The sequence below is a fragment of the Paramisgurnus dabryanus genome, chromosome 23 (assembly GCF_030506205.2).
Source record: "Paramisgurnus dabryanus chromosome 23, PD_genome_1.1, whole genome shotgun sequence".
NCBI classification, from domain to species: Eukaryota; Metazoa; Chordata; class Actinopteri; order Cypriniformes; family Cobitidae; genus Paramisgurnus; species Paramisgurnus dabryanus.
In genome coordinates, this window is record NC_133359.1 from 19,232,884 (window position 1) to 19,246,028 (window position 13,145).

The 13,145-nt window shown below is 39.8% G+C and overlaps 1 protein-coding gene and 1 long non-coding RNA gene across 2 annotated transcripts in view; both read right to left on the minus strand.

The window, feature by feature from the left end:
• Positions 1-13,145, minus strand: part of LOC135781766 (uncharacterized) — a 99,721-nt gene that overhangs the window by 10,770 nt on the left and 75,806 nt on the right. The gene's annotated exons all lie outside the window — the stretch shown is intronic.
• LOC135769164 (E3 SUMO-protein ligase ZBED1-like) lies at positions 4,156-9,123 on the minus strand. Its single transcript, XM_073813297.1, has 5 exons — positions 8,747-9,123; positions 6,732-7,795; positions 6,603-6,641; positions 4,859-5,136; positions 4,156-4,683 (listed from the first exon to the last, which is right to left on the minus strand). Exons 1-5 carry the CDS (start codon positions 8,957-8,959, stop codon positions 4,217-4,219), a joined length of 2,061 nt encoding a protein of 686 aa, XP_073669398.1. The 5' UTR covers positions 8,960-9,123; the 3' UTR covers positions 4,156-4,216.

The following is a 13,145-nucleotide window of genomic DNA, read 5'->3' on the forward strand; positions in this document are numbered from 1 at the left end:
TAAAAATATATATTATGTGATATATAAATATATATTATGATTGCTTTAGATTTTAGCTTTGATTAGATTTAATGTGGAACATTTGTTGACCTATACAAGCAGTAGATAATCAAGTGTAGCAGTTTCTTTTGAGTGTTTATTAAAGAATATGGCATGCAGTTGCCTCAAAGTTAGAAAACATTAAAAAACTTTGATGCAAAGTCGACTTAACATCAATAATAATATTAAGGAATATCAACAATTATGATTTCGTAATGAATGTGCTCCCATGGCATGCAATTTTTTGTTGATTTGTTTTATTGCAGCTAAAATAGCCAGTAAAGTAAAGATTTAACGGATATGAAATGCACAAATGGTAAGATTCGTTGTATAGCTGCCTGCCATAGTTTGATTATCCACTTGAATATCTACTGCTTGTTTAGGTCAACAAATGTTCCACATTAAATCTAATCAAAGCTAAAATCTAAAGCAATAATAATATATATTTATATACCACAGACTGCAATGTAAGCTTTTATCACAGTGATGGCCCCTAGCGGAGTCAAGTGGGATAAGGTATAGCTAAGAGTGCTCCAGACCAACCTTCCGAAAGTATGACTTACAGAAGGAATACGTAACTAAGAACGTTTCGGGAAACACGTATTAACGATAAGGTACAGCTTAAGGTACAACTTAAGAACGACGTAGAGCTAAGAAGGTTTCGGGGAACGCAGCCCTGTTGCTTATTTGACTCCACTTGAGCAGCAAGTTCTGTGATCTGTACCTTGTGGTGTGAAGAGGAAGTCTTCATGGCTTGAGTAAGTTCTTTCACAGTTTCCTCCTGTTAGTCCATAGATACCATCAATTGGTCCCAGTTACTCTGAAACTGAGCTGTGAAACGTTGTGGTCATTCTGTCCCAGGGGTTGAAAGGACCCTAGGCAGATCCTGTTGGACTACTGAAGACAGTGAAGTGACCTCAGTTGATGTAGGAAGTTGCATATCATCATTTCCTGTGGTCCAGTATAGAGGTTGTCCTGGAGCTGGTAAAGTAGGGGATTTCACATGCATCTGAGTTTCAGGACAGACACTGCTTTGTGTAGTTGTATGTCCATATAAGACAGGACCATGAGAATGATCTATGAGGATAGTGGGCTCACTCAAACGAAATCTGGCATCTGAGTCTTTCTTGGAGGAACCTGTTAACCCTCTGGGGTCTAAGGGGGTTTTAGGGCCCTGGGGAAGTTTTGACCTGCACTGACATTTGTGTTTTTTTCAGTTGCTTAAAAACATATTAATGGCAAAAGTATCACTATTTGGATAGTAGAACCACAACAAGGGACAAGCGTGATAAATTTATCAATGTTTGTTTACAGCCGCCACCGCCATTAATCCCTTACGTGTTGATCATGAAAGCAGTACAAATGAATGCATGCATGCAAAATGAGTGATCCTGTGATTAATAAACTTGATGTGCAGAGATTTACGCTTAGATGCAACTAAATAAGGATTGTATTGTTTGCAATCGCGTATTTTATAAGAATTCCAAAAACTGCCTCTAGTTTCCTGACTCGTGTGTTTGTGTATGTGTGTTTCCCTTCGTGTGAACTGTTTGACGGAAGACAAAGAAAACACTCGCGCCTGGAGATACTGACACACATACGCAAGTAAATAAGGATTTAGATGTCATGTTTGGTGCAATCGGATGAAACAACAAGGAATGGAGAGACTGGGTTGTGGATTGCGTATCCAAGGAGGCACGAGTAATGCATATGGATGTCTCTGCTCATTCACTTCAATGACGCGGGGGTGTGGCGATCTCATCTCATTACAGTTAAACAGGTAACAGGAGAAAGACGGTACCTCTCCTCCTTCTCATACAGTTTACACCGAATGACAATATCTGTTTTCGATCTCACTTACATCATTTAAAAGGAGACATACCAAGCATTATGTAGACATTTATGTTTTGTTTCTATGACAAGGATTCGTTAAGTTACAGTTCATTTTTATGACATTTTATAGGACTTCACTGAGGGAGAGAGAACAAAACATGCATCATGGACAGAAAAAAACTAGACACTTTAACGTTTAAATGATGTATAAATCCTATCTGTATGTCCAAAATCAGCAGAGTAATCTAAGTCTCTTTACGGAGTGTTTGAAAAATAAAGAGTTTGCGGCGCCCGCGATATATGCGATATTTTGCTTTGCCTTTACACTCCCTGACAAAAGTCTTGTCGCTTGTGTACAAATTGACCTGAAGTGCTGCTAAAATATATTTCTAATCAAGATTTGTTTTCAAGAAATGGCTCATTTTAATCCCAACAGCTTTTGTAATAATGTTTCAGTGCAAAACGAAACTGTCAAAAAGTATTCTAATATTCAGAGCTTGGTAAAGCCTATTGAGTCCATTTTTGCAAAGACATAAGTGTTGTCGCCTTGTCATATGAGCTTCATCTGTGACTAATAATGGATCAATTAGGTCTCAGGTGTGTATAAACAGAACCCCAGTACACTAGACCTTCACATCAACTGCAACTAGACCTCTGCAACCATGCCTAATATTCACCCTAAGACTAAAGTTTTGATTATTAAGAGACTGAAGACCAGATTCACTGCTATTGTGGCAGACACCTTCAATGTGTCTCAACATCAAGTACAGATGATTTAAAAAAAGATTTGTAGAAACTGAAGATGTTTTTGACAAGCCCAGGTCAGGCAGACCCCACAAGACAACAGCTCGAGAGGACCGTTTGTTGGCTCGAAAATCCAAGGCCAGTCCATTTTCCACTGCAGCAGAGCTCCACGAGACCTGGTCACCTGAACTCCCTGTGTCAACCAGAACAGTTTGTCGGATTTTTGTCTCGTAATAGCCTCCATGGTCGAATCAGTGCCCAGAAGCCAGCACTAAACAAAAGACAATTGAAACACCATGGGCCCTATTTTAACGATCTGAAACGCAAGTGCGAAGCGCAACGCGCAAGTGAGTTTGTGGGCGGATCTTGGGCGCTGTTGCTATTTTCCCGGCGTGAGAAATAACTCTTGCGCCGGGCGCAAATCAATAAGGGGTTGGTCTGAAGTAGGTTCATTATTCATAGGTGTGGTTTGGACGTAACGTCAAATAAACCAATCAGAACGCTATCCAACATTCCCTTTAAACGCAAGGGCGCAAGTTCCGTGGCGGGTTGCTATTATTATGACGGATTTACCAGGCGCATGCCAGGAGCGGTTCACAGCCGAGGAGACCGACGTCCTTGTACGGGGGAATCCCAAGCTTGCCAGCATAAATCGGGCACGCCGTGTAACGGGGGGTGGATCTGCCTCAGGACCTGACGCCAGCAGAGGACATCGCTGCGTCCACCCTCACCGCTGAAAGGGTTTGGGGGCTTTGAAATCGGACCCAAGAAACGCAAGGTCCAACCCCAAAGTAGACTAACAAATCAAGTTCATATACATTAAGGTTTCTTATGAAAACATTTAAATTATTATTTAAATACGAATGATACATGCGTCACTGACAAAGTCAATTGCGCTGGGTGCAAGATAGGGCCCCATGTGGCATTTGCCAAGGCCCACATCCAGCTAAAAGGATGGACGCTGGAAACGCAGAAGGGTGATTTTTCAGATGAAACTTCTATTGAATTACACCACAGTCGCCTCAAATATTGCAGGAGACCTACTGGAGCCCGCATTGATCGTTTGAAGTGGCAGAAAAATCATGGTCTGGTTACATCCAGTATGGGGGTGTGCAAGAGATCTGCAGGGTGGAAGGCAACATCAATAGTCTAAAATACCAAGAAATCTTATCTATCTCCTATATTCCTAACCACAAAAGAGGCCAAATTCTGAAGCAGGATGGTGCTCCATCGCATACTTCCATCTCAACATCAATGTTCCTCAAGGCGAATAAGATCAAGATGCTCCAGGATTGGCCAGCACAGTCACCAGACATGAACATCATTGAGCATATGTGGGGTAGGATTAAAAACGAACAGAGGTGGAAAGAGTACTGAAAATTTGTACTCAAGTACAAGTACAAGTAGTTGCTAAAATAATACTCAATTACAAGTAAAAGTACTGGTGTTAAAAATGTACTTAAGTAAAAGTACAAAGTACCCCTCTCAAAAACTACTCAAGTACTAATTACTTTTTAGCCGGTGATATTTATTGTATAAACATCAAATCCATTGAATGAAATCAGACATATGAATGGATTAAAAACAGGCAATTTGTGTTTTACAGGAATTTTGTCTGTTTAAAGAATGTTAAATGATTTTTAAACATGTATAAACAATATAAACTTCTCAGTGCAAACCAACAACTGGGCAAAGGCCTTAAACTCTGGAACATTTCACTTTCTAACCTTTTGTTCAGTTTCAGCAGAAGCTGATTTTCAAAGTTCACAGAGTCTATCCGGCTTCGTTTGGATGTGAAAAGTAGACCAGCACAGCTAAAAAGCCGTTCACATGCAGCAGAGGCAGGCAGAGCTGTGTTTAACTTCAGAGACAGCTTCTTGATGGCTGGGAAGGAGTGAAGCAGGTCTATGCTGTCCGAGGCACATGCAAGGTAACCATCAAGCTCAAATGGACTTTGCGACCTTTTGGAGAGTGGTCTGGAGAAGAAATCGTCATCATCAGATGACTCTCTTTGAAGTTCACCCTCATTCTCTGAAGTTTCAAGATGTTGTTTCAAGTATGTCAAGGCTGCAATTGAAAACAATAAATTTTTGTAAACCCACATTTAAATTATCTAAATCACAACGAATTATACTTTAATAACAACCTTTTAGGCCTGCCATGACAGAGATGTTATAAAAGTATACATGCTTATACAGGTGTGCAGTTATAGACACAAATGAGATCATAAATTTGAAATTACCAGCTTCAATAACATCTGCTCTGTCAGTCCAGGAGGTCTTGAACTTGGGTAAGAGGACTGCAGCAGCAGCCAATTCTGGATCCTCCATCATCTGTCCAAAACGCTTATGCAGGCCATTTTGCAGGGCTCTGATGAGTGGTGTGCAGGTCTTGCTTGATGTCTCTAGCCTGTTGAGTTTGGATAGAAGCTGGTGGATTACTGGCAGCAGCCATCCCATGTAAACACTGGATTCTGACTGGAGGATGTTTGAAGCTTTCATCAGTGGCTTCATGGTGATGCTATAGACAAGTTTTTGAGCCGTTTCCGCTCTACGTCTTAAACTCCTCCCATCGATGCAACTCACTTCCGTTCTGGCGGGCTGGGTTTGTTTTGCTAGCTAGCTCTGTTGTGCTGAGAAAGCACTGATATCGCATTGACAAAGAGGATATAACAATTATAACATGAAGAAAGGTGGTTCGGGAACGACGTGTGCGATAGTTGGTTGCAAACACTCGAGAAAGCACCTGAACGAGTGGTTAGATAGAGTGCTACGACCACAAACCAGCTACGAAAAGGCAATGTCCATGCGCTCCATTGTTTACATTTTTTCGCAAGCCTGATACCGACTCGGACCTAGAGAGATATAGTAAAAACAGGTTATTATTTATTTGCAGAGGCGGACACTACTTGAGTACTTTGAGTAAATTTTCCAGGCATCTGTGCTTTATCAGAGTGTTTGTCTTGGGAATTTTTTTTACTTTACTTTACTAATAAATGTTCACTACATTCTAAAGCATATAATCTGTGTATTCCTTTTATATTGCATATTAAAATGTATTTAATACCTAATTACATAAAAAATGTGTACTTTTACTTTCTTGAGTAAAAGTAAGTACTTTTTACTTAAGTAAAAATAATTCTAAATGTTCAATGTACTTAAATATTAATTATAAACCAAAAACTTGAAAATATGAAATGTAGTGGAGTAAAAATTATGATAATATGCTTTGTAATGTATGTTTTCCAAAGAAAAACACTGATAAAATACAAATACATACTCAAGTAGTGTCCACCTCTGCTTATTTAATATGGAATATGTTATATATGTTTGTGTTCATTTTAAATATGAAGAGCTCTTTTCCAAAACGCAATAAACACTATTTAAAAAAAAATGACTTTGTCATGTCATTTTGCTGCTCCATCAACGTTTCATGACAACTCACTATATTTAAAATGTACTGCAACAAGCAGTTTCTTTCCAAACCGCAATAAGTCAACCAAATCTTATTCTCTCCCTCTCAATTTTTTCGGTGCTGATGCAGTGTTAAGACGTTCATATAAACAGCACCTAAAAGCTGTCTCATACAACCAGCAAAAGTAATGAATATGTAAAATATTTCAATGAGACATTTTCATTGTTTATTAATAAACAAGTGTTCGGTTCATGATGATATCAGATCCAGTTCATGCCTCGGAGGATTTCAGATTGTCCATTGCTTTTCCATCTATTGCCATGGATTGTACGAAGTAAGTTAGGAGCAAATCTTGCTGTATGTTATGCTGGGCCACGTCGTTATGTTATCCTCCCTGTTCTGCACTGAATTCGGGTGGCGGAGAGTAACGCAATCTCCAGTCAAAGTAGTAGAACCGTGTTCCCAAATTGCTGTGTTTACATCGGCAGACGCTGCGCAAAGCACTTCCGGCGGAAATGAAATGCATATGTGTAGAGTAATGGCGCCGCCCACGAATTGGCGCGTAAACTTGTCTATACTCCCGGAGGAATGCAACTTCTGCAGGACTCAACCTGAAAGATACAACATGTTTATTACAAACAACTCAGCCACATCATGACTATAGGGAAAGACTGCAAACATGGTTAACTAATATTACTCACATTTTCACCTTGAGTTCGTCACATACACCCCTAATGGAATCTTCACCTTTCTCATCAATGATGCGTATAATTCTTTCAGTGGCAAGACAGGTGGAATTCCACTGTGTTGCATTGGGGTGGATGATCTGTAGCCCACACTTGTCCTCTACCACTTCACTAGCCAAATGAGAGCGCCCAGTTTTGTTCCAAATGGCCTGGCATTTTGCAAATGTAGCACGGAAAAGCCTCTTGTAGTTGTCATTCATGTCCTCTGCAAGGGAAGCATCAGTTGTTGCCACAAGATTGAGCAAGTGACATGCACAACGTTGATGAGGGGGTAGTTGATATTCCATACCAGAGTCTTCATCGAGGATTGTACTTGCATCATGATACTCAATATGGTCACTTACATCGAGAGCATCCATGTCTTCGTCATCATCATCTACCTCTGCATCTTTCTGCATTCCAAACACATGGAAAGCTTTGAGGAAGTTGGATCCACTATCGGTTGTGGTCCTTACAACTTTGTCTCTAATCTTGTATTGACAATGGACATCATCAAGAGCACCAGCAATCACGTCAAATGTTTGAGACCCCCTTAATCTTTTGCATGCTAGTGCTGCAGATCTTCTTTCTAAGGTCTCCTCATCAATCCAGTGGCACGTTACACCAAGGTAACTTTTCTGATGAGCTGACCAACAATCTGTGGTGGTTGCAACAAATTTGGTTTTAGCCAATTCTGCAATTAAAGTCTTCTTCATTTCATCAGCAGCATCACAGATTCTGGTACGGACGGTGGATCTGGAGATGACTTTGGCTTGAGGTTGCAGTGTGGTAATTAATTCTTTGAAAGTTGGCTGTTCTACCACTGAAAATGGCTGTACACTTTCACATATAAAATTGATGATTAGCTTGTCAATAGTTGTTTGAGGGACACGTTTGCTTGCAGCTGCCAACATCACATCTGGTAACTTGGCTTGCTTACTTGATGAGAGCTTGTTTGGTGTGGCTGTGGTCTTACGTTGACTACGTGCTGCTGCTGTCACAATGTCATCGTACTGATCAATCTTTGATGGATGTTTTCTCTGAAAAGATAACAAAGGAATTTTATATTATTTCATATTATTTCTTCATATAATTTTCTATCAAGTTATAAAAATGGTCTAATGTTATTACTATTATTAATGAATTATGATGCAACATAAATAAGCTTGTAGGGTTATTTTATTTAAAAACAGATTTTTTTTAATTAACTCATTCCCTTCCAGCATTTTTTATGATTTTCACAAAAGGTTTACAAAACCGTTTCATCCTGTTTTTTTTCTCTGCTTATAAGCTCTGAAATATTGGTATTTTCTTTAAAAATATTTTTTTTTAGCAAAAAGCTGAAATAATTGAATTTTTATGAAGGAATCTTGTTAGAGATCATATTCAGAACGAGATCAAACATACAATTAGTAAATAACGTTTTGGCTTCAGTTTTTCCATAAATTGGGTAAGTCCGCTATCTAGTGGACAATCGCGGTATTGCACATTAACATAAATTCTTCAGAAACACGTTTTTATGAACATGTTTTTTCTCAATTGACGAGATAACTTGTCAATAGCGGGGAAGAGAGTTTAAAAAATTTGATTGGACAAGAAAGCTTTCCAAAAGTACCTTACTTATATTTCCAAAGTTATCACCATTTAGCACTGACACGTGCAATCTAGACAGACTGTCAGTGCAGTTCCACTGTTACGCCAGTGGGACTTGGCAGGAGACGAATTTGATGAAAGAGTCCTTATTAGACTGTTTATTATTATAAAACACTGATTCAATATGATTAATACAATGTTGACAATTAAAAGTTATAATATTTAACTTTGAGTGCCATTTTACAATGCTAAATCTTTTTTACGGTCTATGTGCTCACCACCTAGGTAACACTGAAGCTCATGTTTCAAGTGATGTTTTTAGTCAATTTATCGTGAGGTCTACCCAACATTAAAAACGAAAACAACGATCACATAAATATAGTTAGAAGTCTTCTTACCATAATATGCTTTTTGAGATTAGAGGCTGAAGTCTTGTAAGCCGAAATCACTGCAGATGGCAAACAAAGTTTGCATTGCATTTGCACGCTGTCTCCTTTCCTTCCTCTGTATGTGAACAACTCCTCCAGGTGCGGCCATGGGCACTCATCATCTGGTATTTCTTGTGAATTTTCAATTAATTCAGCCATCAATTCAGTCAAGTTATTTGACATTAAAAACACTAAAATACAATGTCACAGTGCAAAGACGTGCGAGGATCGATTAAATAGCTCTCCAGAAACCGCCTTTTCTCCTGGTCAAAATACAAGCCTTCTTATTGGCCCGCCCACGATCAGTTATTTCTATTGGATACCAAAATGCTGTCAAAGATTTGAATATTATTGAATTCAAATTCTACAAGTACTTAGTAACGAATGTGATTCTTAAAGTAGTGAAGTACATTAATTAACTTAATTTGTACTTAAAGCAACACTATGTAATTTTTTTACCTTTAAATAATGTCTCTAAAATTATTTCAGTGATAGAACAACTTTTAACTGGACAAATTGTACTGTTGCTGCAACCTGAGCAGCCTCCTAGCTGCTACAAGCACACTCTGAAAGTGGCGGTGGAGGGTAGGAAACACAGCCCCGCCCCTCCCCCTGCCTGCAGAAGAGAGTCTGATACCAGGCACTGTTGCGCTTTTCAACCACATGGGGGAGCTGTAAGTCATTTTTAAAATGGAAACTACATAGTGTTGGTTTAAGTACAAGGAAAATTACAGACTTCAAAATTTACTCATAAAAGTACAAGTACACAAAAAAACTACTTAATTACAGTAACGTGAGTAGTTGTAATTCGTTACTTCCACCTCTGAAAACGAAGCATGGAAGATGAAACCAAAGAATACTGATGAACTCTGGGAGGCATGCAAGACTGTAGGGGTGGGCGGAATGACCAAAAATCTGTTTCACGGAATGAGTCATTTTATTTCACGGAACGGAATATATGACGGTATACGTGTTTTTCAGTTTATATTGTTTTTTAATGATAAAAATATTAGATAAAAATACAGAAATACACCACTCACTATAGCTTTTAACTAAATGCTCTCCACAGTTTTAAAATATGAGCAATTTAAAGTTAATAATGTTAAAGTGAAAATGCCCAGAAGATAACAACAGCTAAGTCTTGATTAGACAGAATCTTGTTTTTAATTGAGTTATTAATTTTATAGACTAATGAAGCTATAGTATAACTTCATTGTATTTTGAATGTATGCATACATTACATTAAAAATAGGCAATATGTAAAATGAACAGGTATAAAATATATGCAAAAACCTACAGACAGGATAAATACCTGTATATGAGAAAAGAAGCTCTAGTCTAGATATTATAAATGTGACAGGTGCTATGATGTGATGATCATGAAGTTTGTTTTAAGGTCTTAACGCCCTTTACTTTCTATTAGACCTTAACATTTGCATCTCTTTCTTGTCTTTCCGATCAAATATGTTTGTATAAGCAAATGGCGCGTCAAACTACGTCACTCCAGCAGCGCACGTATCACTGATATAAACGGGAGTTTTGTCTTAGCTTGCTTAAAGTTCAGAAAACTTTACAACTATTAGCATTATGTGCGAGAAGAACTCTTTATTTGGCGTCGCAGCTCCTTGCGCTTGCCTAGAGAGACCTCTGAACGCGAGAGACCGGCCGGCTGCTGCATGAGGAGAGAGAGAGAGAGAGTGCGAGAGAGAGCGCGAGAGGGAGCAAGACAAGAGTCTCGCTGCGTGACCTGCGGTGGATTCACTGGCACTTATTATAAAAATTACACAAATATCTCATTCATTTTTTATAAAGTATTAGAACTATTTTACATGTTTCTCCGTCACACTCAGTCGAACATGCTGGAGGGCAGAGTTAGCCACGCCCACTTATTTGCATTCCGCGGTAACGGAATATACCGTCATACCGCCCAGCCCTACAAGACTGCTTTCTTTGCTATTCCTGATGACTTCATCAATACATTGTATGAATCCTTGCCAAACCGCATGGATGCAGTCCTTCAAGCTCATGGAAGTCATACAAGATATTAAATTTGGATCTCACAGCACCACTACTTAATTAGTTAAGCATTACATGAAACAAAAGGTAATAATACTTGAATCTTTACTAACTAAAAATGGCCAATGAATGATAAATAAACATTGGCGAATTAAATATGCATATCGTCACTCTGCCCAGACTTCTGGGTATAACAGGAGAACGGTATGCTCATCCATTAGATTTGAATGCTGAGGAGCCGAAATAGTAATGGCCAATCAGCGGTCAGTCAGGCAGGGAACGGAGGTTACATACATAACTAAGATGTTCCCTTTCTGTCCCTCACTTGACGTTGTGTCGATGATGTGACACTAAGGGTCCCTCTGCAAACCCCCACAGAAACTGACTGTGTTAGAAACCTTTAGCGAGGCAAAATCCATAAAAATACTAGCCAAGCACTGGGAAGCCTCTAAGAGGCATGCAGAGACCACAACCTACTGGAGGGAGGTTATTGTGGAAAAGACCGAATTAACATATAAATGTTAATTCGCATACGAGGCGCCGCCCACCTCGGTGGCGACTCTGCTACCCCTGTGCGTGTGATCGTCTGTGTTTTACGTGTTTTAAAGTTGTTTGGAAGTATTTCAAACTGTGGATTATTAGCTTGATCGATCCCAGTTTACATGATTATGGTTTCACTTTATAACTGTACACTTGGTTGCCTCCTGTGGCTGTGGATACTGATTGTTTGGAAAGCTGCACAAACACTTCACATGATGAGAGAGCCGGGCCTGTCTGTCATAGTGTACAGCCGGCATGAGCTTCTTCAGTTGCGGTTTTCAGCATCAAGCCCATTGGATCCCGATGTTGATCTATCAGAAATCAAGCCCAGGGCCAAAGAAAGGAAGAGATGCAGCAGAGGAGGTGTCCGGGTCAGAAACCGCTGTCGGGGTTATAAACCCGTTTTACCCTCGGTTATTATGGAGAATGTCCACTCTCTTGTCAATAAGGCGTAACAATTGACAGCATGTTTGAAGTTCGATCGCATGTTTCAGCAAACCAGCTTACTCTGTTTTTCTGAGACGTGGCTGTCTGCTAGGATACCTGATTCTCATCTGGAGATGGAAGGTTTTGCACTTCACAGGATGGACAGAGACCAAGCAAGTACGGGTAAGAAGCAAGGTGGAGGTGTCTGTCTGTACAGTATGTGAACAACCGCTGGTGTCATACCCAACATGTTACGGTAAAAGAAAGAGTTTGTGACCCGAATATTGAGCTCATTGCGGTGAGCTGTGGACCCTACTACCTACCTAGGGAGTTCTCCCATGTTATTGTCATGGTGGTGTATATCCCCCCATCGGGTAATGGGAAGTGTGCCACTGAGACAATTTTAAGAATTACGAATTACTCCTCTCCAGATGTGTTAGTTAATTTGAATGGGGACTTTAATCACTGCTCTCTCTCTACCACCTTACCATCTTTTAAACAAATGGTGACGTGTCCTACGAGGGGTGACAATATTATTGACTTGTTTTATACGAACGTCAAGGCAAACACAGACGTCTTCATCCGGACGGGATAACATTTCTCAGATGACCTCTGAGTTCGGCGAAAAACAGTAGGTAAAATGCTCTGAAATTTACAGATTACAGAGGTCGTCAGAGAAAAACACAGACATCGCCGATTCAGACGGGATTAAAAACACAGTGGACCTCTGAGAAGCATGATTTTCTCTAAATGATTTTTGTCGAGGGTGCCCCCCAAGCACGAGTTTGAAGCCTATGAAAACGTTATTATTCGCTTTGCGTCAAACCCTGTTGCTGAAGGAGACGGCTCCGGCAAGGTGTGTTGTGGACCCGAGGAGGCGGAGCTGCGCTCCGGCCCAATTTAACCTATTACTTCCCTTAATTGAGGTATCCTTCCTCCTTTGCTGTCTGCCTGGTATGATTTTATTGGTCATCTAGGAATAATTTTCACTTTATCTTACTTAACCCTGTAAGACCCACGGTTGCAAATTTACAACATCACTTTTAACAATTTAAAAAAATGCCTGCAAATGTTTTTTTCCTCTCAAAACCACATTTACATAGTTAATGGGTCCTATTGTTTGTCCTCAAAATCCTATTGGATAGAAGAAGTGTTTATAGGTCCGGTCATCTGGCTATGAACTCACTCTACCTGCAAACTTCCCGCTGAGCTCATCTCCTTTTTTTGCATGACTGGATTTGTCAGGATTAAAGTAAGTAACATTGTGTCACAGGGTGACTTAGGGCGGAACCAAAAAGGGAGAGGAGAGGTTCCGTCCGGACAGAATTTTTAAGTGCACCTTTCACTTCCCAGTCTCCCTGGCAACACAAATCAGGAAGAAACGAGC